Genomic DNA, 27169 nt, shown 5'->3' on the forward strand with positions numbered 1-27169 from the left:
GTTGAAAATGTAACTATAATAACATTAATGTAATTATTTTATTCATTTTAAATGTACATTTCATATACAACATTGCATTTGAGTTATTTAGTCATTTATTTTATTATCGAGTTATTTTTATTTTATTATTATTACTCAGTCATCTCTTTATTCACTCTTCATCTAAAAATATTACTTATGTATCAAACATCATGTGTTTTTCTTTTAAACAAAATATATTGTATGATTTTGTAATTATATTTTAATAATAATATATTAAATACATTAAATTATTCATTAAATAATTTTTAAATTGTATACATTATTTTACTACTCAGTTATACTTTCTATCACAAATAATTGATGAGATTTTAATATTATCCTTATCTTCTATCTTTTTTATGTATTACAAAGTATAACTCCAACACAAATTCTACATTGTCAGGACTGTCACAGCAGTTTGTAAACACACTTCCTCTCGACTGTCTTCATCAATAAAAATACCAAAATATCCCGTCTATAACCAGAAGAGAGTTCCTGACGGCTCAGAGATGCTGCTAAAGGAGGATCAATGGAACACGCTGCTTGTGGTGACAGAGTGATGATTGGTGGCAGAGCAAGTGTCGGCCTGTCAATCAAACGGCACTGTCATGGCGACGGGGCAGAAGTGCGGCATCAGACGCTTTCACTTCTCTTTGGCCTGACTCCTAAACGAGTCAATCTTCTGTCACTTCACCCACGTCAAAGCCAAGCCACACAGTTTAATGTGTCACTCACTTATTTTAACCACTCAAGCCTTGATATGATCAACGGGCCGTAATCGCACAATTACAGCATGCACGAAATCTACAGTCTATATGGCTGAATGAAGTCTCTTTAAAACCTTCAGTGCCCTCCACTAATATTGATATTCTTGGTAAATACGAGAAAGAAGGCTGTCAAAAAAGGTTTGTTGTTTTAAATTACTTTTGCTCTAAAAAAATCCCCTGCAGGCACAAGACGTCAACATTACGTCCTATTGACGTTGCCCCAATGTATTTTTCTGGAAATAAAAATCCGTTTGACTTTAGAACCCAACGCCAGGTCATCGTCAGTGTCCAATGTTACACCTTAAAGTTGTGTTGACGTAACCACTATGACATCTATCAGACGTTGGATTTTGGCAACTTTCCAATACAACCTAAAATCAACCAAATATCAACATAATTTGACGTCATTATTGGACGTCAAAATAACGTTGTCCTTAGACGCTGGCTAGACATTGAATTTTGGTCATCATGACCTAAATCTAACCTAATAATAATGTCTTATGATGTTGTGTGCCTGCTGGGTCAGGTCTCATTGGGAACAAATAATTGGAAACCCAGCAAATTTGATCAAATAACACAAAATTTTTGTTAGATATATGCATAATTATAGTGTGCATAATTATTGGCACCCCTATAACTTTATTTATTTATTTATTACTTTATTATGATAGGAGATTATGCAGACAATAAGTGAAGATGGAGAGAGGGGGAAAGATATACATGGGATCAAAAAAGGTGCACGAGCCTGGACTTGGGACGGCTGAAGTGCAAAGGTGCAGAACGTTGGTGCACTGCCCAAGAGGTTATCGGATACACCTCTATCAATTTATAGGGTGAAAGTATTTTTGAAGAACATTGGTATTTTACATTTTATTGCTCAACTGTCTGATTTATTTATAAATATAAACATATATGATAAACTAATTTAATATAGATGCATTTTCTTTATTTATTACTGAATCATATGGTTAATTTAATATGTATTTATTTATCTACAGAATTAGATATAATTAATATAAAATAGAGTCTTCTGTAAATAACAGGGAATGTGCAAAATTATGTTCTAATTATGTTAAAAACTTTATATTTTGTTAAAAAAAAAAAACCTTTGCTCTTATTGGGAATAAATAATTGGGAACAGCACATTTGATCAAATAAAAACAAATATTTCTTAAATAAATGTGTGCGCAATTAATGGCACCCCTGTGTCTTATAATATTTTTATTATTAGTATTATTATTAAGAATTATTTTTGGTGTTTTTGACATAATTATATTTGAAGACGTTGAAGAGAGAGAGGATCAAAAAGAATGGATTAAAAAGTCCTAAATGTCATATGTTGGTGCAATGCCCACGAGGCTATCCGGGACACTGCTGTGAATTTATATGGGGAAATAGTCTTGAAGAATATTCCCATTGATATTTTACTTTTTTTTTTTTTTTATGCTCAGCTGCAAGCTTCTGTTTCATAGGAGTGTAAATTTGAGGAAAGACATTGGCAAAACACACTCAAGTCATTCATCAATATGTGGGTAAAACCAAAAAACAAAGCTGTGATGATTTGTTGCAAAAGGTTGTTGAGCTTCACAAAATGGGTTATAAAAATATGTGACCCTGGACAACAAAACCAGTCATAAGAGAACATTTTTGGAAATTGATATTAATACATCATCTGAAAGTAGAATAAAAAAGCTTTCTGTTGATGTATAAGGTTAGTTGTGTTAGAACAATATATGGCTGATTTTTAACATTTGAAAATTTGAAATCTAAGTGTTCCTAAAAATCCAAATATCGAGAAAATCACAATTAAAGGTGTTCAAATTAAGTTTTAAGCAATGCATATTAGTAGTTAATAATTAAGTTTTATTACATTTATGGAAGAAAATTTGGTAACACTTTATAATAACTACACACTATGAATCATTTACTAAGCATTAGCATCCAGTGAATTCATTATTTGTCAAGCATTAACTCTGCATTAATTAGCATTAGTAAGCAGTTTATAACTGCAGCTACAAATGCTGTATTCTTTACTTATAAACACATGTAAAATGTGCTTAATAATTGTATTTTCATACTTTGTTAATAATTTATTTTTCATTACTAAATTAAGTATTGCATTATTTACAAACCAGTTATTTAAGAGTAGTTGGTGGTATTTAAGATAATCCAGCATGAGTTAGTAAATGATTAATACACTATTGAAATCAACGTTTATATATCTTATTATTCAGGCATATACTAATGGTTACTACTATGTATGTTAATAAATGCTTTATTAACTCAACTTCATGCAGTTTTGTGACCTAATCTAGTTATGCTTTATAAATCCCTAATAAATGACAATTAAAGGCTTAGTATCAACTGAACAATAAATGTTTGTAATCTTATCTAAAAAGTAAACTTACTGTAAAGTTTAAACATTGCTGAATGACAAGAGTGTCAAAATACAACATGAAATTGGATAAAACAACAATGTTGAAACTGTAGAGTAATTTTATTTTAGATAAGGTTGCAAAGATTTATTTTTCATTTGAAGTACAGTTTCATTTGTGGAACTTTTTCCTGTTTAGAATATAACTGACCCTTTAACTCTCATTTATAAGCAATTTATAAAGCATACATAGTCCCACTTTAGATTAGGTCACAAAACTGGATGACGTTGAGTTAATAAAGCATTTATTAACATACAAATTAACTATTAGTATATGCCTGAATAATAAGAATTATAAATATTAATTTGTATAGTTTATTAATCATTTACTAACTCATTCTGAAGGATCTTAAAAAAACATCCAAATACTTTTAAATAGCTGGTTTGTAAATAATGCAATACTTAATTTAGTCATGAAAAATAAATCATTAACAAAGTATGAAAGTACAAGAATTAAGCACATTATAGATGTATGTATGATGTAAGATGTATGTAAGTCAAGAATACAACATTTGTAGCTGCAGTTATAAACTGCTTACTAATGTTTAATAATAAGTTAATGCTTAACAGATAATTAATTAACTATTTGCTAATGCTTAATAAATGGTTCATAGTGTGTAGTTATTATAAAGTGTTACCGAAAATTTTCCAAATTTCTTCATTGATGATGATCTTTACTTAATAAGCTAAAGATTTTTGACTCATACCATGTATTTCTTTCCCCCCACAAACACAAGTAAAACATAAGACTGGTTTTGTGATCCAGGATCACATCAAAAATATTGAAAAAGCCCACTTCCACTATCAAGTTTTCAATAATGAAGAAATTCCAGTCAACTGAATCCTTGAATCAGTTTGAAAGAATGTGTGTCTGTCTTTCACAACTCACTGTTTAAGACTACAATTCACATGATACTGTATGTCTTTCATTTGCACTTAACATGATCACTCACTGACTTAAATGAAGATTAATGAAAAACAGAAATACCCCAGTACACAAGGTGACACATAGACAACTACAAAACAATCATCTTGCCTCAATGCACCTTCTTTGTTATTAGGGATGTGTGCTCGCTTAGACCATTTATGCTTGAGCGCCACCAAAGTCCCTTTAAGGCAAGTCATCTAAAAAAAAAAAATTTATATCAAGGGAAAGTCCATTTACTTCACTAATTTGTTTCAAAAAGTGGAACTGAGTTATATTAGTGAGTTATATTAGTTCACTAGAAACAAAGGGAAATATTTCAAGCCTTCATGTGTTTCAATTTTAATGATTAAGTTTAAATTTTGATTGCATTAAAGATGAAAAAAACTCAAATCCAGTATTTCGCAGAATTTGAAAATATTATGTGACCAATAAAAAAGGACCTTAAACACATGTTGGCCTTCTGAAAAGTGTGTTAATGTACTGTATTGTGTCCTCAGTACTTTGTTAGGCCTCCTTTTGACTAAGTACAGCATCAAGATGGCGTGGCATGGAGGGAATCAGCCTTTGACACAGTTGAGGTGTTATGGTGGCCTAAGTTGCTTTGATATTGGCCTTCAGCTTATCTGCATTTCGGGATCTCTGTTCCCTCATCTTTCTCTTGATAATAGCCTGTAGATTTTCAAAGGGGTTTAAGTCAGGTGAGTTTCCTGGCCAATTAAGAACAAGGATACATGGTCCTTGAACAAGGTACTGGTAGCTTTGGCACTGTGTGCAGGTCCCAAGTCCTGCTGGAAAATAAAATTATCATCTTAAAAAAGCTTGTTGGCTGCGGGAAGCATGGAGTGGTCTAAAACGTCCTGGTATAGAGCTGCGTTGACTGTGGGATTGATATAAGACAATGAACCCACAACAGCAGATGACATGGCTCCCTAAACCATTACTGACTGTGGAAACTTCACACTGGACTTTAAGCAGCTTGACTTTTGTGTCTCTCCACTCTGAGATCTTGATTTCCAAATGAAATACAAAATTAGCTTTCATCTGAAAATAGCATTTGGGACCACTGGGCAACAGACCAGTACTTTTTCTCTTTAGCCCAACACATGGCTTGACACATGGAATTCCACAACTGTATCCCATGTCATGCAGATGTCTGCATGTTGTGGTTCTTGATTCTCTGATATCAGCCTTAGTGACCCTTCCTCTTCCTCTTCCTCTTAACACTATTAAAATACTTTGATACTGCACTCTGTGAGCATCCAGTTTCTTTTGCAATTGCCTTTTGAGACTTTTCCTCCTTATGGGGGTTCCAGTGATGGTCTTCTGCACAACTGTCTCAAGTCTGCAGTCTTCCCCACGATTCTGAAGCCTACTAGGCCATACTGAGACAATTTCAAGGCTTTGTATTAATTAGCTAGACTAGATTGAGACACTGGGAGCCTACTTTGTCATGATATTCTAATTTTGTGAAATACCGAATTTGAGTTTTTTTTTTTCATCTTTGATCCATAAATCATTAAAATTAAATAAAGGCTTACCATATTTCACTTTGTGTCTAGTGAACTAATATAACACACAAAGTTCACTTTTTGAAACAAATTATTGAAATAAATGGACTTTCCCTCGATATTCAACATTTTTGGCACATACCTGTATATGATTTAAAGGGGAAACATCAAATTAACAGCAATTAAATTTAACAACTGTCACTTAAATTTTGTTTCTAAACATCAGAATCAAACAAAAACAAACCACATTTGTACTTTTTTTTAATTGCTGACCAAGCTAATGACTATGTACACCCAAAGGAAACAACAACCAACCTCCTTTATGGTCGTTTCTGGAGGACGCAATCAGACATCATCCTGCCAATTAAACTATGTAACAACTGTAAAAATCAATAGCTTGCATTATTCTTCTGAATAATGCCACGTCTGATCAAGGTTAAGTAAATCCCAACTTATTCTTGATGGCAAATGTCCTCTCAAAATGACAGTGACCACTTTGTTTACAAGTTTGTGGGAGTTAAAGTGGTTGCCTTCTTGTGATTTGCTTGATTGACGTGAATTCATGAGGTCAGACGGGACTGACTGTACCTTGCGTTCATTTCATACAGAATACAAAACCAGAGAACATTTGTTTTCAAGTCTGTTTTATTTGTTTAAAGGTAGAAATTTCAGGCTTTTTGTAGATATATTTCCCATGCCTGCGAGGCAAGTATTCACTGATATTCCTGCATGTTTGCCTACCCCATATGGTTAATACCAATGTAAATGCAGAAACTGTCATAAAGAACAAACTCTGGACTAAGCCCCTCGCTGGAAAATCATCAGTCTATAGTGATCGATGGCTGGCTCCTTTACTAGTAGACGAGTAGACGAGGCCTTTCTTTATTAAAGCAGCCATTTTGAGCATTACATTTTTCCCTAAGAGTTACATGTCTTGAGTATTCTTTAGTCTTTCGCTTCACCATGTTGTGTTTACTGTAAATTCATTAGCTCCATGCACGTGAACAAAAGTGCCAATCCCATTGGTCGACCAGTTTTTAACGCAGCACGTTAAACCAAAAAATGAGCTTGAAGCAGTTTTTTTTTCAAATTGCTGCTTTTAAACCTGCTGTTTTTGCACGTTGATGTGTAAGGCTACATCAGCACCCTTTATTTAGTCAAGAGGCGTTAAATGCTAGTGATAAAAGCAAGCAAAAACCATATCGGTATGCACAGACACTCCAGGAAACACTGCTGATAAATTTGAGATATTAGTTAAAACTAAAATAAACTACAATACACATTCACCAGCCACTTTATTAGGTACACCTGTCCAACTGCTAGTCAATGCAAATTTACATTTTACACTCTACATGCATTTAGACATATAGACATGGTCAAGGCAATCTGCTGCAGTTCAAACTGAGCATCAGAATAGGGAATAAATATGATTTAAGTGATTTTGAATGTGGCATGGTTGCTGGTGTCAGACAGGCTGGTCTGAGTATTTCAGAAACTGCTGATCTACTGGGATTTTCACACACAGCCATCTTTAGGGTTTACAGAGAATGGTCAGATAAAGAGAAAATATCCAGTGAGCGGCAGTTCTGTGTGCGCAAATGCCTTGTTGATGCCAGAGGTCAGACGAGAATGACCACACTGGTTCGAGCTGATAAAAAGGCAACAGTAACTCAAATAACCACTCGTTACCACCAGAGATGCAGAAGAGCGTGTCTGAACGCACAACACATCGAACTTTGAAGTGGATGGGCTACAGCAGCAGAAGACAACACTGGGTGCCACTCCTGTCAGCTAAGAACAGGAAACTGAGGCTACAATTCGCACAGGCTCAGCAAAATTGCGCAATAGAAGTTTGGAAAAACGTTGACTGGTCTGATGAGTCTTGATTTCTGCTGCGACATTCAAATGGTAGGGTTAGATCTTGGCATCAACAACATGAAAGCATGAATCCATCCTGCCTCGTATCAACGGTTCAAGCTGCTGGTGGTGGTATTATGGTGTGGGGGATATTTTCTTGGCACACTTTGGGCCCATTAGTACAAATTGAGCATTGTCAATGCCACAAGGCTACCTGAGTATTACTGCTGACCATGTCCATCACTTTATAACTTTATGATCTTCTGATGGCTACTTCCAACAAGATAACGCACCATATCATAAAGCGCGAATCATCTCAGACTGTTTTTTTTTGAACATGACAATGAGTTCACTGTACTCAAACGGCCTCCACAGTCACAAGATCTCAATCCAATAGAGCACCTTTAGGATGTGATTGAATGGGAGATTCACATCATGGATGTGCAGCCGACAAATCTTCAGCAACTGTGTGATGCTATCATGTCAATATGGACTGAAATCTCTGAGGAATATTTCCAGTACCTTGTTAAAACTATGCCACGAAGGATTAAGTCAGTTCTGAAGGCAAAAGAGGGTCCAACCCGATACTAGTAAGGTGTACCTAATAAAGTGGCTGGTGAGTGTATAAAATACAATACATATTGTATTTTTTTGTAACTTCTACATTTCCAATAACTAATTGTTTTGTCTTTGCCGTGGTGACAGCACATGCCATCTTACTAGTTATTAAGCATTTTTTTAAGGGGGATAATAAAATTGCCCTTAAGAATAAAAAAAATAAATAAATAAAAACTACATTTATTCTAACCAATTAAAACAAAAACAACTTTCTACAGAAGAAAAAAATATATAATTGTAAATATTTTGAAAATTGCCATGCTCCATTAAACATAACTTTGCATATATTTAAACTACACGAAAGTGCTAATAAGTTTTCCCTAAACTGTAGTAATATACAGTTGAAGTCAAAATTATTAGCCCTCCTGTGAGATATATATATATATATATATAATTCTGTTTAACAAAGCAAGTCATTTTTACAGTAATTCCTATACTAAAGCAGTTTTTAATTGTTTTTAAACCATTATTATTATTATTATTGTCAATATTATTAGCCCCCTAAGCAATATATATATTTTTTGATTGTCTAAAGCAGTGTTTCCCAACCCTGTTCCTGAAGGCACACCAACAGTACACATTTTCAATCTCTCCCTATTCAAATACACCTGAATCAAATCATCAGAACATTAGAAGAGACTTGAAAACCTGAAATGAATGGTTCATATAAGGGAGACATCCAAAAGATGTACTGTTGGTGTGCCTTCAGGAACAGGGTTGGGAAACACTGGTCTAAAGAACAAACTATTATTATACCGTTATAATTTGCCTAATTACCCTAGTTTGCCAAATTAACATAGCTAAGCCTTTAAATTGCAAGATAAGCTGTATACTAGTCGGCTATTAAAAAAAAACAAACATTTCTGATAAAATATGTACTGTCATCATGGAAAAGATAAAATATATCAGTTATTAGAAATTAGTGATTACAACTACTTAGATATGTGTTAGAAAACCATTTAAAAATGTGTTGAAAAAATTATTTCAGTTGAACAGAAATTAGGAAAAAATATACAAGGGGGCTAATAATTCAGGAGGACTAATAATTCTGACTTCAACTGTATATAAATGCATTATATATAATGTGTAATATATATACATTTCCCACATGCTGCTTTGCTTGTGTTTACCAAGTGTGCCAATATTAATGGAGGGCACAACAATACAACCAAAGACTCTCAAAAAAGCCAAATCAAATCTGTAACAACTTAATCTAACTGATTGTATTCGCCTCCAGGTATTTAAAGTTACAATCAGAACTCCCAGTTTTTTCTGTAAAGCTGAAAGAATGGTTGAAATTTTTACAGCAACATGAACATTAAGTATTATTCTTTCAGGTTGGTTAGGTTTCCATTTCTCTTTATGCATGTTGACTTAAATTTTATGTTTGTGGCTCTGTATATATTGTACATGTTTGTCGTGTTGTGTTTTTTTTTTTCTTGTTTGTTTATTTACATTTTTTTTTATGTTAAGCCTAACCAGGGATGAGGGCTGCAAATTAGCTTTATGCTATATGCCCTATGTACGAAACATCGGTTATCTTTGTATAATAATGTCAAGTGTATTGTCCCTGTTAAATAAACAAACAATTTAAAAAATAAGAAATAATCTATGTGGAAAAAATATGGATTTTTATGCAACTAAAATAAAAATCTGCTGAACAAAATCAAAAAGACAGGTGCAGTTTCATAGGCTGATGCTAGAGATACTGAATATGCCATAAATCATTTACCATTAGAAAATAAAATAGCATACAAATATGTCTGATTACAAAAATCCAAAATAGTAGAAGACAAAAAATATGTCTAGTAAATTTCCTAAATTCACTCAATATTAGCAGATAAGCAAAACCAAATGTTCTGGGATGCACCTCAATACGGAGAGTTTTTCATCTGTGCATCAGGTTAGCTCATCCTCACCACATGGTGTCTCTCTCCAGCCAGAAAAAAAAACACACATGCCTCCACAGTCCAAACTCAGAGTCAGATTTTGGGCCTGACAGACAGGTCTGCAGGAGGAGGTGGTCAGTGGGGTTTCCTGAAGCACATAGATTTCTATTGTTTGTATAGAAGGGCATATCATGGTGTGACCATTAGATTTATCCCTATTTGAAATATTTTAATAAAGATGATAATAAAGTTAACGTCCGCAATGGATGGCAGTGTAATGATACAAGAGATGCACATATTTAGATAACTAGAGATTGTTGACTAAATAACTGAACAAAATACTATTAAGCTTGGTAAAAGCTGAACATTTCTCACATAATGTTCATTGCTGCAATGTTTTAGTGGCGTAGTGGGTAGCCCATTCAACTCACAACAAGAAAGACGCTGGTTCGAGCCTCAGCTGGGTCAGTTGGCATTTTTGTGTGGAGTTTGCATGTTTTCCCCATGTTCGCGTGGGTTTCCTCCGGGTGCTCCGGTTTCCTCCACAAGTCCAAAGACATGTGGTATAGGTGAATTGGGTAGGCTAAATTGTCCGTAGTGTATGTGTGTGAATGAATGTGTATGGATGTTTCCCAGTGATGGGATGCAGCTGGAATGGCATCTGCGAAAAACACATGCTGGATGAGTTGACGGTTCATTCCACTGTGGCGACTCCAGATTAATGAAGGGAGTAAGCCGAAAAGAAAATGAATGAACGAAGAGTGTGTGTTTATGTGTGTTCACTAGTAAAGACTTTTGATAGCAGGTTCAAATTGTGTTTTAGAACAAAGTTCTTGAATGAATCATTCAATTACTGCACTGGATTCAGTGTTTTGAATGAATCATTTAATGACTCACTCATAAAGACTGCACTAGATGAGTCAGTTTTTTGAATGAATGATTCAATGACTCACACAATGATACTTTACTTGCTTCATTATTGGATGAATCAGCGTTTTTGAATTAATCACTTGAACGCTTCAATGACATGCTGTAAAGTACAACTCAATAGTTTTGCTGCAATTGCTTAAACCTAATGTTTAGTAATATTTAAAGAGGGACTGACCTGATTTGGTGTAGATGTTGTAGATTTCGTCATAATCTGGCCTGACAATGTTCTTTTTAGTAGGGCTAGAGATCGGAGACTCTGGGGCTTGTCTAGGGAGGACAGACAGAACTCATTAGTAATATGCAAATGCATAGGAAATAATTAGAATAATAATTTCATTTAATGAAATTATTCACATGTAACAATCCCATATGAACATGTTTTGCTTTCTAGATTTCTTTCTGTAGACATTTCCTGCAGAATTATGTACTGTAGGAATCATGCAAATCAGGTAACAACACAAACATGCCCTAAAAAACCCACCATGAACTCAATTTGCACAGTGCTATTCAAAATGCTAAGTTGTGAACAATGAAGCAAACAGTCTGAGATCTGCCTTTACTGGGGTTGTATAACATCACACCTGAATTAGCTGGAGTTCTTAATCCTCTTTCAAGCAATGGAATATAAATGTGATATTAATATAATATGATGTTAGGGATTGTAGGTCTCCATCTTTAACCAATGTGAATTATCTGATCATTAACCTCCCATTTTCTCTGCCTCGCTGTCTGGGGCTCTTAGGTGCCTGTGAGCGGCTGTCATGGAGTCAGTGGTAATAGGAAGGGCTCCAACAACAGTAGAAGTCTAAAAAACAGTCTAAAAACTCTGAGTTACATACACAAACACACACACACATACACACACACCTCATCAGTCCATGGAGGGTGTCTGTGGCTTGGTTATTAGTGTCACCCTGCGCGGACAGCTAAAGTGTTGGACTTACTTTTCATTTCCTTTCCAGCCTTACCATCTGGATTCCTATTACACTACAGAAGTGCCAACAACAAAATTCGAGAAATAATTTGCAATGAAAAACTATTATTATTATTAGTAATATTCATTCATTTTCTTTTCGGCTTAGTCCCTTTATTAATCTGGGGTTGCCACAGCGGAATGAACCGCCAACTTATCCAGCATATGTTTTACACAGCAGATGCCCTTCCAGCTGCAACCCATCACTGGGAAATACCCATACACACTCATTCACTATGGATACTTTAGCTTTCCTAATTCACCTATAACACATGTCTTTGGATTGGGAAACCAGAGCACCCGGAGGAAACCCACGCGAACACAGGGAGAACATGCTAACTCCACACAGAAATGCTAACTGACCGAGCCGAGGCTTGAACCAGCGACCTTCTTGCTGTGAGGCGATCATGTTACCCACTATGCCACCGTGATGCCCCATTATTATGAAACTATTAATATAAATATAATTAATGTAATTGACCTAAATGCATTCACTACATTCCATTATTATAAATTGGTATAATTAAATTTTTATATACTTTTCTGAATATGTTTAATATAATCAATTTCTGTGATATTTAACAATCTAATTTGAATTGTTGTATAATAAAACTTGACTAATAAAATAAGCTGATGTAAGTATATATGTTAGTGTGAGCTGCACAGTGGCGCAGTGGGTAGCATGTTCACCTCACAGCAAGAAGGTTCTCACTGGTTTGAGCCTTGGCTGGGTCAGTTGGTGTTTCTGTATGGAGTTAGCATGTTCTCCCTGTGTTCGCGTAGGTTTCCTCCGGATGCTTCGGTTTCCCCCACAAGTCTAAAAAACATGTGGTATAAGTGCATTGGGTAGGGCATCCGCTGCATAAAACATATCTGGTGATCCCAGATTAATAAAGGGACTAAAATGAATGAATGATTATAGTTGCAGCAGGAAGAGCCATTGTTGTTACTGCTAATACATTTTAAAATAACATTTCCAATGTAATAGTTGACAAGGAGCCACAAATTTGTATTTAATCACTGTATTTATGTGGAATTTATATAATTTATGCAAAAAAAAAAAAATTGTTTCTTACTAAGAATTTAGGGCAAAAAATCTCATCAGGACATCTCTAATTTAGACTAGAAACAAGACAAAACAAAACTTGTGAAACTGTATTCATATCTCAATATTTATAGCAGAAAAATTAAATATCGCAATATCAGATTTGATATTAGTGCAGCCCTAAATTCTAAAATCAAATTCTTAAATTGCAATATATAATAGCATACATGTATGCAAAATAAATAGTAATTAATTTACAAATATTTTATATACTATAATAAAATATTTGTATGTAAACATGAATTACATTTTGATATAATACAAAAAATATATTATTATTAGTAGTAGTATTAATACAATATGCATTTGAAATTGTAATTATATATATATACATATATATATATATATATATATATATATATATATATATATATATATATATATATATATATATATATATATATTTATTTATTTATACTGTATATATATTTTTTAATATGAAACTTTTACAATTATTTAAACTAAATAAAAATAAACTAACCATATTATTTTTATTAACAGTATATATAACATTAAACAAACAAAACTAACTGATCCCAAGTCAAACTACTTAACCACATCAAAGTTTGAGGAAGAGCAAAAAATAGCATGCGCTGCACTTCATGGACAGTTTGAACTTGCTCTCCTCATCAATCAGGCGCTGGTGAATTACACTCTCTGACTCACTCACGGGAATCAATAAATTCAGTGCCGCGCTGCCGGAGTCTCTCTGCATCAGGAGCACTGCATAATTCTGCTTTAGACATGCTTTGAAGACCAAATGAGCATCTCCAACAGGTTACAGGATGCATCAGATGCATTAAAGTCAGACAGAGTCATGTTTGGAGGAAGATTAGGAGCAAAGTGACACCGCCAAGGGGAGTAAGATGTCATTTAGGCGGCTTGAGTTGGAGAGTGAGTTAGAAAGGTAAGTGCAGAAGTAGATGTTGGAAAAGCTTCTGAAATGCGATATCAATGCAAAGCAGGAGATGCCTAGATGTTGAAAATGGAGGAGGGGTGTGTTTGAAATAAATAGATGAAACGCTTGAAGTGATGCAAATGCAAATATGGTTGGTTACTAAGGTGCAAAAAACAGCAAAGAGCGAATTCGGGATGGTGTTTACTTCTCAGTCAAACACTCTGTCCATTTGAGATCTACTGTACATATATTTATCCAAATCAGTAAAAAGGGCTTGAGGGTCAACTCTAGTATTTAAGTGCATTTATTGGATTGCACTGTTTAAAAAAAAGAGTTATTCAGTGCTATTCAGCTTATAATCACAGAGCCAATTTAAGTGCTATGTAGGGTTGGATATCTACAGTTGAAGTCAGAATTATTAGCCCCCCTTTGAATGTTTTTTTCTTTTTTAAATGTTTCTCAAATGATGTTTAACAGAGCAAGGAAATTTTTACAGTATGTCTGATAATATTTTTTCTTCTGGAGAAAGTCTTATTTGCTTTATTTCGGCTAGAATAAAAGCAGTTTTATATTTTTTTAAAAACCATTTTAAGGTCAAAATTATTAACCCCTTTGAGCAAATTTTTTTCGATAGTCTACAGAACAAACCATCATTACACAATAACTTGCCCAATTACCCTGACCTGCCTGGTTAACCTAATTAACCTAGTTAAACCTTTAAATGTCACTTTAAGCTGTATAGAAGTGTCTTGAAAAATATCTAGTCAAATATTATTTACTGTCATCATGGCAAAGACGAGCAAATAATTCAGGGGGCTAATAATTCTGACTTCAACTGTATGTAATTGGTATGCACGGACCGAATAAGGATATGATTTTCGATTCCTAATTACGGTACCACTGGTACTGCAAAAAGGATGTAAGAAGCATCAAGGGGTGCATAAATGGTACATATAAGTATGCGTTGTGTCACACCATCTCTAAACATTTAATACTAAACAACTTTGAGAGATACGAACACCGTCGGTGATGATAGGCATTTGTTTGTGTTGCTTAGTGAACGCATGCGCGCAGTAACCTACAGTGCATCTGGTGAGCGACTTCAGATTCATCAACAACGCATGATCATTTTCATCACATTTGCTTAAACTAACCGTTCTAAAGTGTGGCTATATTTTACAAGCAAGAATTCTGACACAACACTCCGCAGGAGATGCTTTACAACAGTTGCAAAAGGTAACACAGAGATGAAAAGAGTACTGAAAAATCATACTCCAGTAAAAGTACCATTACTTGCCAAAAAATGTAGTGCAAGTAGAATAAAAGTTACAACATCTGTTGTAAATATTACTTAAAGTATGAGTAAAAAGTTGACCTTTCTAAAGTACTCAAGAGTAGTGAGTATTATGCTGTGAAAAGCTGATGAATTTACATGTAATTTGTGGATGTGTGTAAACGTAACATTCTGTAGTGCATTTAGTTATTGATCAGAAGGCACACATCATAAGACGTTAATATTAGGTTAGATTTAGGTGATGTCAGGTGACCAAAATTCAAGTCTAGTCAGTGTCTAAAGACAACGTTATTTTGATGTTTAATAATGATGCGAAAATGACGTTGGTATTTGGTTGATTTTAGGTTGTGTTAGAAAGTGACCAAAATCCAACTTCGAGCCACCATCTTAAACCAAAGTCATATTGACGTCAAATACTGACATTTATTCATCATGTATGGCAACCAAAATCCAACATCTGATAGATGTCATAGTGGTAACATCCACACAACATCAAGCTGTAACATCAGTAGACGTTGATATTTGGTTGATTTTAGATTGGACATTAGCGGCAGCCTGACGTTCAGTTCTGATGTCAACCCAATTTTAATTTCCAAACAAAATGCAGCACCACTATGATGTTTGTGTATAACATCAATCCGACATGATGTTGTCATCTTGTGCCTGCTGGGTGTTTAAGGCCGGTCATCATACAGTAAATAACCATCATCTTCTCATCAGAGACATTCATCTAAATAGTCTCTGGGTCATTGCGAGTAAAGATCATTCATTGCGTGGACATCTTCTTGGACACTTTTAATGTTTCCAAACAATTTGCTGCAATTATAAATTGCCCATGTCTTGAGGTAGACATTATGATAAGACTTGCCTTCTATGTGCGATTTGATGGGACAGGAATCACAGGACTGATTTTTCTTTTCCCCATGGACGAGAAATAATAAAGTAGTGACTGCAGGTTAAAGAAAAGCAGTGGAGTAAAAGTACTGATACTGAAATGTACTCAAGGGAAAGTAAAAGTACACATTTATAAAACTACTCAGTAAATTACAACTTCTGAGAAAAATTACCCAATTACAGTAGTCTGAGTATTTGGAATTTTTTTACTTTACACCACTGTCAACACATCAAATTTAATGAAACATTTGAATGCACATGATGTCTTTGACAACTTGCGACATCATCTGGCACTTTCCATGTATGTTTACATGGATACCACTACTCTGATTTTAATATGATTAAGACAATACTCTGATTAAGAGTCTACCATTTAAACAGAGGTTTTTGATTACCTTAAAGGACTACAGACACCCACATCTCAAAATGGGGATGTTTTTATTTTTCGTTCGGCGTGCAGTATAAGACTCCATTAAAACAACTCTTCCACCAGTCCTTACTTCATATTCCCATCCAATACCTCAGTTTGTCACGGAGCATAAACAATATGTTGCTGAATGAAAAAGAAACTGCCGAACTTAAAGCTGAAAAACAAAAAATGACACGCCCGTGGTCACGCAATGACATTAATGAATTTATGGGCTATTAAATGTAAAACGAGATCATAAAAGGAATATTCAAAAAGCAACTCATGAAACACCTTAATCATATTATTTTCTTATTCAGATTAAGGCGAACCATAAGATCACTGATGTCCATGTAAACTAATCACAAGCCCCAACCCTAGAAAAAAGATGTTTCCTGATTTTGATGACAGCCTTTCCACAGGTTCGTAGTAAGTAATGTGAATTGCATAATGCAAATCTTAAATTCATGCTAACAAACAAACAATCAAAAGAAATATATTAACGCAATTCAACTCAAATATATAAAATGTGAATTGATGTATACTTTAAACTTTAATTAAATTGTTCAATTAAAATGATAAAAATATATATTTTTGTAAAATAAAAGATTTTTTTTTTTAATCATCCACCATATTTTTGTGGCTCAAAAGTATCGGTTCAGGCTTAATTTTTGGCACCGTTTTGGCACCGGTACTGTTTTAAAAGTACCAGCCTGATCTCACGAGAAAACTTAAGTATTTTACGTTTTGTCAGTTTAGTGGCAAATTCATGCGAATTCAGTCGTAAGAAATTGTACGATTTTAAAAAGGAGGCGAAGCACCTAACCCCACCCCTGAACCCTAAAGTCATTGGGGGATGAGCAAATCGTACTAAATTGACAAATTCATACGAATTAGCCACTAAATCAAAAAGTTACGAATTGCCGTGAGATTGTGTTGGATTTAGCACCGGAAAATGGAAATAACCTCAAACAATGCCCAGATCTAGTGCTATGTAGAACCTAGAAAGAAACTGTAATGGTTCTCCAGTGGTTCTTTGGGGAGATAAAAAAGTGAATTACTACTAATGCTAATACTAATATAAGCCAAACAACCACTTTTAGTGATTCAAAGCACCTATATATAGTGTAGTGATATACAGCATCTTAACCACCCCACTAGACCATGAGAGAACCATTAAGCCCCCGGTATACTTCAAATAAAGTAATTTTTCGTTCTTCTTTTGAGGGCAAAAGAACTTTGGAAAGGCTGAGTAACGGTTTACTGCTTGTAAACATTCTCACAGCCCCGTGCTGAAGTAGGATTGGTTTTAAATTCTACTTCTACTTCCTGCTTCGCTACTGTTCGGACGTCTTTGCCTACTGCTCCGCTCTCTGCTCACTTGCTTTTATATCTTAAACCCTAATTTTAACTTGAGCCTATCAGCACAGTGCTCAAACGACACAACTTGATGATCAGCATCGATTCTACAAACTTTCTGGAATATAGCTTTACTAACAAGAGGGGAATTATCGTCTAAACAATCCTCCCGCTACCAGCTATCAGCTGCTCACATTCCTGAGACGGGAAAACACGGCTGTGAAAATGCCTCTGGATCGGATTAATTCAGATTCTCACTGCTGTACAAACTGCCACAAACTTCTACAAAAGATTGCAGTTCTTGAAACAAAGTTACTTGCGATCCAACCAGAACTGCAGCGTCATTGTGGACGCTCACAGCAAATAGCCGGTGAGTCCCATAAATCTATTCCTACCACTATTTCGAGCACTGAAAAACAGATTAAAGCTGTTGAAAATGAGCATTGGCATAAACAAGGTGCGAGACCAAAGGGTACTCACGGGGTCAGATCATACGCTGCCGCATTAGCGTCCTCTACCCCAAATACAGCTCGGACTCAAATACAGCTTCAGAACAGATATGAAGTATTGAGTAATATGGGTGAAGAATCCCCAAATGCAGTCAGACAGAGATCGCATGACTCAGCAGCTAACTCTGCATGGAACAGAGGCTCAAGGCCGAATAGACAGCGGCATTCTGCTCCGATCGCACCTGAGATAAGAACACTAGTTGTAGGAGATTCAATAATCAGGAATTTTAGGAGCAAATCTACAATGACATACTGCTTCCCTCATGCAACAGTTTCTGATGTAAACAAAGAACTTAAGGAAATTCTGAAGAAGCACAAGACTGCAAAACGGATTATCATCCATGTGGGGAAGAATGATATTCGGAAGGAACAGTCAGAACTGCTCAAGAGAGATTTCTGTGAGCTCTTGGAAACAGTTGAAAGAGTGAAAATTCAGCCGTTCATCAGTGGACCACTGCCTGCAAGAGGGACAAACATGTTTTCACGGCTGCTTGGTCTAAATGTATGGCTGCAGAAAGCATGTAACAGGAAAGGACTGAATTTTATTGACAACTTCAATCTCTTCTGGAACCAAAGACAACTGTTGACATCAGACGGCCTTCACCCAAACAAACTTGGTGCAAAGGTACTAAAGGACAATATCTTCTTCTCCCTCCATCATCCATCAGCTGTATGTGCCACTGACCTCAATCCAAATGGCACATACACACCCAGCAAATGTCCAGATGACCACAGGACCTCAAATCAGCTCCCGAGTGGACTTGGGGCTGACGCATCACCCAAGGACAGTGATAACGCCACGGAGCCAAAACACCCACTGTTGATAGAGACACTATCGCTGGCCCTCTGCTCAACACAGACAGACTGTGACGCATCAGAACAGCATCATGTCTCGTCACTAAAAAATGATCCTCAGGAAAACACCCAGGAAAACATATTTCAGCACCCAGAATCTCCAGAGCCACAGCCTCTGTCACCAGACACGTTCCCATTATCACCCTGCTCGCCTCTCTTGGGTTTCTCAAAAAAGATGGAGGAACTGGTGCATGCTGGAACTAAACTTTCACACTCCATCGCCGCAAGCCCCCAGTTACCAACCAAAAAGCGGCCTGCTCCACAACCACCTCTGAGCCCACGTGGAAGAGCCCTCCGACATTTGCCCCACCGCCAGGGCCCAAACAACAACGCACCATCCTCAGCTGGTGAACAAAACTGCTCTCCATGATGTGTCTCGGGTGCCTGCTTAGATAACAGTGTCTTTATCAGATGTTTACAGAACAAGCAGGAACCCAGTGTGCCTGTAGCTTTCTCTACACATATATGTGTTGTATTACGTGACAGAAAACCGAAGACTTGTTCAGGCCGTATAGCAAATCACTCAAATCTTGTGTCTATTAAATATAAATCTGAGACTACTGTAGCAGAAACAGCTAAAACTGTTAAGTTAGCACTTTTAAACATCCGATCACTCAACAATAAATCACTTTTAGTCAATGATTTTATCAGCTCAAATTGCCTTGATTTTATGCTTTTAAATGAAACTTGGCTAGATGACAGCTGTAGCGCAGCAGTTCTGAATGAAACAGCTCCTTTAAACTTTGACTTTTTGAGTGTTTGCAGAGCCAATAGGAGAGGTGGAGGCATTGCTGCCCTGTTTAAAGATGTCTATGAGTGTAAACAAGTGTCATTTGGTGACTTTTTGTCTTTTGAATATCTGAGTATAGCACTAAAAGGTGCTCCACGTATCTTACTGATCATTATCTACAGACCTCCAAATATTCTCCAGCTTTTATTGATGATTTTACAGAGCTGTTATCATTAGTAACCTCTGAATTTGACTATTTACCATTGCTGGGGATTTTAATATTCACATTGATAATCCAGAAATCAATGCTGTAAAAGAACTGATGACTGTTTTGAACACTTTTGATCTGACTCAGCATGTTCAAGGACCCACACACAATCGTGGACACACTCTTGATCTACTTATAACTAAGGGTTTACACATTTCATCAACTGTTGTTAAGGATGTTGCACTATCTGATCATTTCTGTATTTTCTTTGATATATTGATCACTCCAGCTATTAAAGACAGATCTGTCTCTGTCAGAAAGAGATGCATAAATGAGAACACTAATGAGCAGTTTATGAAGGCCATATCGCTAGCACCAAGTATATCTGCAGACTCTGCTGATTCTCTTCTTGATTTGTTTAACTCTAAAGTTAAGAATGTCATAGATGACATTGCTCCTGTTAAAGCAAGAAGATAACTAGCAGCCAAAGGGGTTCCTGGACTAGGTCCCCAAGAATTCAAATGACGAAAAGACAGTGCAGAAAAGCTGAGCGTATGTGGAGAAAGACGAAACTAGTAATCCATTATAATATCTATAAAGACAGTCTTCGTGCTTTTAATATGGAACTAAAAACTGCTAGGCAGACTTTCTTTTCAAGCCTTATAACAGCAACGTAAACAATGCTCGTAAACTCTTTGCAACGATAGAGAAACTCACAACCCCCCCCAGTCGGATTCCCAGTGAGCTACTCTCTGAAAGCAAATGTAATGAGTTGCTCATTTCTTTACTGACAAGATCAATAATATCAGAAAGGCAATCAGCTCATCCAATCAGCCAAATTGTGTCGACGTCAGACTAGCTCAACCACAACTTAAGAAATCAGACATTATGTCCGATTTCATGGCAATTAATGGCAAAATCTTAGAAGAGATCGTGCAAGTTATGAAAACATCAACCTGCAGTCTCGACACGCTCCCCACATCATTCTTTAAAACGGTATTTACCTGCTTAGAAATGGATCTTCTAAAAGTGGTAAATGCTTCACTTCTCTCAGGGATTTTTCCTAACTCACTTAAAACTGCAGTTGTTAAACCCCTCTTGAAGAAGAGCAACCTAGATAACACCATATTGAGCAATTACAGGCCCATCTCAAATCTCCCTTTCATTGGCAAAATCATTGAAAAAGTTGTTTTTAACCAGGTTAACAAGTTCTTAAACTTCAAGGGGTGTTTGGACAATTTTCAATCTGGTTTCAGACCACATCACAGTACAGAGAGCGCCCTTATAAAGATAATCAATGACATCCGCCTAAATACAGATTCAGGCAAACTAACAGTGCTGGTACTGCTCGATCTCAGTGCCGCATTTGACACTGTCGATCACAGCATACTTTTGGATAGGCTGGAAAACTGGGTTGGGCTGTCTGGGACGGTCCTCAAATGGTTCAGATCTTACCTTGAAGGGAGAGGATACTATGTCAGTATAGGTGACCATAGGTCAGGGTGGACACCCATGACATGTGGAGTCCCACAAGGCTCGATTCTGGCACCACTCCTGTTCAACCTTTATATGCTCCCTCTGAGCCAAATAATGAGAAAGAACCAAATCTCCTACCACAGCTATGCTGATGACACTCAGATCTACCTAGCCTTACTGCCTAATGACTACAGCCCCATTGACACCCTCTGCCAATGTATTGATGAAATTAACAATTGGATGTGCCAAAACTTTCTTCAGTTAAACAAGAGAAAACTGAAGTCATTGCGTTTGGGAACAGAGATGAGGTTCTCAAGGTGAATGCGTACCTTGGCTCTAAGGGTCAAACAACAAAAAATAAGGTCAAGAATCTTGGTGTGACTCTGGAGTCAGATCTGAGTTTCAATAGTCATGTCAAAGCAGTTAGTAAATCAGCATACTATCATCTCAAAAACATTGCAAGAATTAGATGCTTTGTTTCCAGTGAAGACTTAGAGAAACTTGTTCATGCTTTTATCAGCAGCAGGGTGGATTACTGTAATGGCCTCCTCACTGGCCTTCCCAAAAAGACAGTCAGACAGTTGCAGCTCATCCAGAACGCTGTGGCCAGAATTCTGACCAGAACCAGGAAATCAGAGCACATCACACCTGTCCTCAGGTCTTTACACTGGCTCCCAGTCACATTTAGAATAGATTTTAAAGTATTATTACTGGTCTATAAATCACTAAATGGCCTAGGACCTCAATACATTATAGATATGCTCACTGAATACAAACCTAACAGATCACTCAGATCTTTAGGATCAAATAGATTAGAAATCCCAAGAGTTCAGTCAAAGCAGGGTGAATCGGCTTTCAGCTACTACGCCCCTCGCTGCTGGAATCAGCTTCCAGAAATGATCAGATGTGCTCCAACATTAGGCACATTCAATCAAGACTGAAAACACATCTGTTTAGCTGTGCCTTTACTGAATGAGCACTGTGCTACGTCCGACAGATCGAACTACTATGTTTTTCTCTTCTTTTTAACTCTTTTATAACACATTTTATCAGCTTTTATTTTATTTTATTTTTATTCTGTTTGTTTTTATTTCTCTTATAATTGTTTCTTTTATTCCTGTTTATGTAAAGCACTTTGAATTGCCACTGTGTATGAAATGTGCTATATAAATAAACTTGCCTTGCCTTGCCTTAAATGTGTCGTGCTGCTTGAGCTGGATGAATATCTTGAATGAATAATTCAATGACTCACTCATAAAGACTGCACTGGATGAATCAGTGTTTTGAATAAATCTGTTTAAATGAATTAACTAGCGACTTACACAAGATTTAAATTGATTGATTTGTAAATGAATCAGCGTTTTTGAATTAATCACTTGAATGCAAAGGTTGCTTGAGTTTGAAAGTGAGTTAGAATGGCAAGTGCAGAAGTAGATGTTGGAAGATATGTTAAAATGTGATATCAATGCAAAGCAGGAGATGCCTATAGATGTTGAAAACAGAGGAGGGGTGTGTTAGAAGTAAAGAGATGCAGATGCAAATCCGGTTGGTTACTTTGTTGCAAAAATAGCAGAGAGTGAATTCAGACTGGTGTTTATTTCTTAGCCAAACACTCTGTCCACCTAAGATCTACTGTACATATATTTATCCAGATTAATGAATGGGAGCTGAGGGTCAACTGAAGTATTTGAGGGGTAAGTAAACTCAAGACAGGTCTGCCGTGAGTGGCTACTCTGCATTTCTATCAGGTGTGATGAGATAAATAAATGCAGTAATTTCTATCAGGGGCAATAAAACATGCTCTCTGACAGCCTGTGGTATTTATGAACTGAAGCCTGCAACTCAGATTTATTTCTCTCGATGGAGCCGACTTCTCCCTGTTCATCTGCATCAGCATTTGCCCGTGTTCAATTCGGCCCAATGGTGAATTTTTAAAAGGTTGGCATCAATCTTGTGGAACCGATTGCCACATTTAATGAAGACTTCCCTTCGTTTGCAAAGGTTGACTTGAACGCAGGGGGGAGAGAAAGCCGGGGACATGGCTTTCTACGCGCATCCAGACATTTCACAAACAGCCATAAACTGAAAGGAGACGGTCCGGGTGCTCTTTCGTCAAAAACTGGCCTCAACTACCCCAGTCAGTGGAGCAAGCCCAAACAATGGCGAATGATACAGAGCGCTACGCAAAATGGAAATGAGATATATTCAGTGAAAAGCCTGTTTACGACACGCAAATCTATTTGGACGTAAAACATCAGCGGTTTGATAAGGTCAAAATAGAGATAAGAGTTGGTCTTTAGAAAAATTGTCCATCTTGAGGTTATCTAACATCTTGTATATGTTTAAAATACTGTGTTTATATAAAACAGCTCACTGTGCTGCTGTCAAGCATCTAGAAAACCTCTCTGGAACTTTCAGTCTCTTCAAATATGAACAAAACTATACAATTTAATTGCACAACCTTTAATAGCTGTTGGAATTTCCAAACGAAAAGAATATATTTTAAAAACTTTCTTTTACATTTACACTGCGTTTTCCTTTGTTTTGCTACAATGCACGTATTACATTTCATACGCATATAGCCTTTATAGTAAACTCACTGTATTGTCTTTAAATACATACTGTAATTATGGTTATTCAATTATACAGTTATTATGTTCAATAATCAAGACATAAAATAAAAACAAAGTTTATTTCCATAGCGCACATTTCTAAATTGAACCATCGTATGGTAAACGATGGACCTTTGTCTTTAAATAAAGAACTATTTATGCCTATGCAATTACTCATTTATTATTTATGTACATTAATTAAGCCGTTTTGAAATATTTAGTATTTAAGCCTTTATTTTCTAAAATAAAAGCATCAGTCTGCAGGTGTGTGAAGATGTTCTGTTGTTAATGTTCTATGCTGTTTCTCGCATATTAAAATAAATCAACATTTTAAAATGCAATAGGCCTATTTAATGTGGTAGACACAAAATAACCATGTTAAATATTATTTTTTATTTATTTTAGTTTTTTTATAATATTAATTAAATGTTAATGACAGTGCTTAATTTGTGAATTGCAAAGTCCCAGAACAGATCGGGTTAACGGATCTGGCATGTTATCCGAGGATTTCGAGGTTGTCGCGCACGAGAAGTAGGGGGTTGTCGTGGACGAAAGTGAAGAGCAGGTGGGGGGGTTGGGCGGAGGGGTGTTGGATAGTGAGGGGGTGAAAGTAACGTAAACGAAAGTAAAGAGGGATGGGGAGTCGCGGAAGAAAGTGAAAGTGAACAGCGGATGAGGGAGGAGGGCAGTTGAGGAGGGGGATCGGTAAAATGAGGTGCCACAAATTAAGCCCTTGTTAACGGTTAATATTCGGTCAATGAGCGGCAGTTGTTGGTTTGGAGAATTGCACCAAACTGAAGCATTCATTTTGGTGCAATTTAAACTATGAAACGTCTATGCAAATTAATGCAATTCTATATGTACAATACAATGTCTATAGCCTGTAAAAAGTCAACATATGGCCATACTGTTTGTGCGCATGAATCACGAGTGAGACAGAAAAAAATGAAAGCACAGAAGCTGTAAGGTAAAATCAGATGCTTAAGTCTTATTCTTTAAAATAATGACTTCTTCAAAAAACAAAAAACAAACTGAGTTTGTTCACCCTCCGCCTAGGCCTGTATTAAACTCGCATTTATTTTAAAGTATATTTTTGTATATTTTTAAAGTGATATTCATTTAAAAAGTACATGTGCTGTTAATTTCATTTAGTTTTAGGTGACATTTTTTCTTCAGTAAAAAAAAAGTGCTACCGGTGGTTTAAGAGTGAAAAATAAACATATATAAAAACTAAAATTAATACATGTGACTCCTGATGATGCACTGGGATCTTAATAAGCAAAATGATCAGTCTGTGCAAGATACTCAACATTATTTGAAACCTTACCTTTATTCAACAGTGCTGAGCTCATTCATTACATCTGGAGCTACACTCACCAGACCATCTAAAAAAATACCTCTTCAACTGCTCAATGCTAATATCCAGCTATCCAACCCCATGGCAGCAGCTCAGCATGTTCAGGCATGTAGACGTGGTCAAGGGGATTAAAATGGGGAGAAAAAGTGATTTAAGTGCCACTGAATGTTGCATAGTTGTTGGTGTCAAACAGACCAGTCTGAGTATTTCAGAAACTGCTGATTTGTTGGTATTTTCATGAAAATAAATCCAAAAAACAAAGACAGTAAGTCGCAATTCTGAGTAAAAATGCCTTTTTGCTGACAGAAATCAATGGAAGATGACCAGACTTTTGTAAGTTGATAAAAGCAATGCAGTTAAAAAAAAATGATACAAATCGTCTGATAAAATCGGCAAAACAATATATTGGTCAGGCTCTAGAACATATTCATACTTTACAGCATTCAGCCTATTAATAAATATTAATTAAACAATTAATACAACACATACGTCCAACTCCATTGCAAGCAAACAACATCCGCTCATATTTGAGTTTGCGACTGCACATACAGTACATGATTATGCGACAGGACTCTTGAGCTCAAACTTTCATGACCGCTCTCAGAACAATAGCTGTGGACTAAATGTTAATAATGTTGCATATAATGCTCAGTTTGCTAGTTTGCATGTTTTTTGAATGCTTAACCAAAACAGAAACTTGACTTGGTCTGCTGCACTATTAACGTTAATGCGCATGCTCCGACACCCTCATCTAATTAATGAACAGCACAATGCAGTGGATTATAACAAAAAAAATTGTTTAATTTGTATTTAATTAGTAAATTTGACTAAATTTACATCTTGTCTATGTCTTTAACAATAATGTGTTATTCATTCATAAGATGAGCAGATCAGAGTGTGCCCATTCCAACCCAGGCTCAATACTGATACATACCCCTATAGACAGCTCTGGGGATCACAAAATACATCCCAGGGGGTACGTGTTTTTGAAGTTTTCATTTTTCATTAATCCACCAGAGGCCGCTGTGTATGCTTTTTCAGATCTCAAATTTCTCTCGCGAGGGCCATTCCTACCTAATGTTCTCATGTAAATCCATCAGAGGCTGCTGTTGATTGACTGACTGACCAACCGACTGATAACCCCACTCACCCCCTTCCCTAAACCCAACCAACAGTGCTTTTTTTAAAAAAAAAAAGCAAACTAGAAAAGAAAATCCCATACAGCTGCCTGATTTTTACCATGTTTTCCTGTTTACTTGTTTGTTTAATTTTTTGCCTTTTGTTTTTGTTTTACTTACTTTCTGGAACTGTTCTTTACTAGATTTGAACCAACCCAGGCTCATTCTGAGAACGTAGTCCCGGGGACGTTTCTGGAGACCGCGAAATACGTAGCCGGGGGTACGTACGGCTGCATTTCATTTTTTTAAGCGAACGCTGCGGGGCGGTGTGACGCCGTTCCCTTCGGCGCTTGCCGGCCGGCCGGCAAGCCGGCCGCTTGCCTCCGTGTGGAGGGCTTTCCCGCTGCAGCCAGTTTGTCCGGT

At 36.2% G+C, this 27169-nt stretch overlaps 1 protein-coding gene across 2 annotated transcripts in view; it reads right to left on the reverse strand.

Moving 5' to 3' along the window:
* The window catches only part of mvb12bb (multivesicular body subunit 12Bb), a 138289-nt gene that overhangs the window by 54915 nt on the left and 56205 nt on the right, over nucleotides 1–27169 (reverse strand). For both annotated transcript variants that reach the window (XM_056463276.1, XM_056463275.1), the window contains exon 7: nucleotides 11128–11219. In XM_056463276.1, the coding sequence (XP_056319251.1) occupies nucleotides 11128–11219 (92 nt within the window). The remainder of the gene's footprint in view (nucleotides 1–11127; nucleotides 11220–27169) is intronic.

The sequence above is a fragment of the Danio aesculapii genome, chromosome 8, assembly GCF_903798145.1.
Source record: "Danio aesculapii chromosome 8, fDanAes4.1, whole genome shotgun sequence".
NCBI lineage: Eukaryota > Metazoa > Chordata > Actinopteri > Cypriniformes > Danionidae > Danio > Danio aesculapii.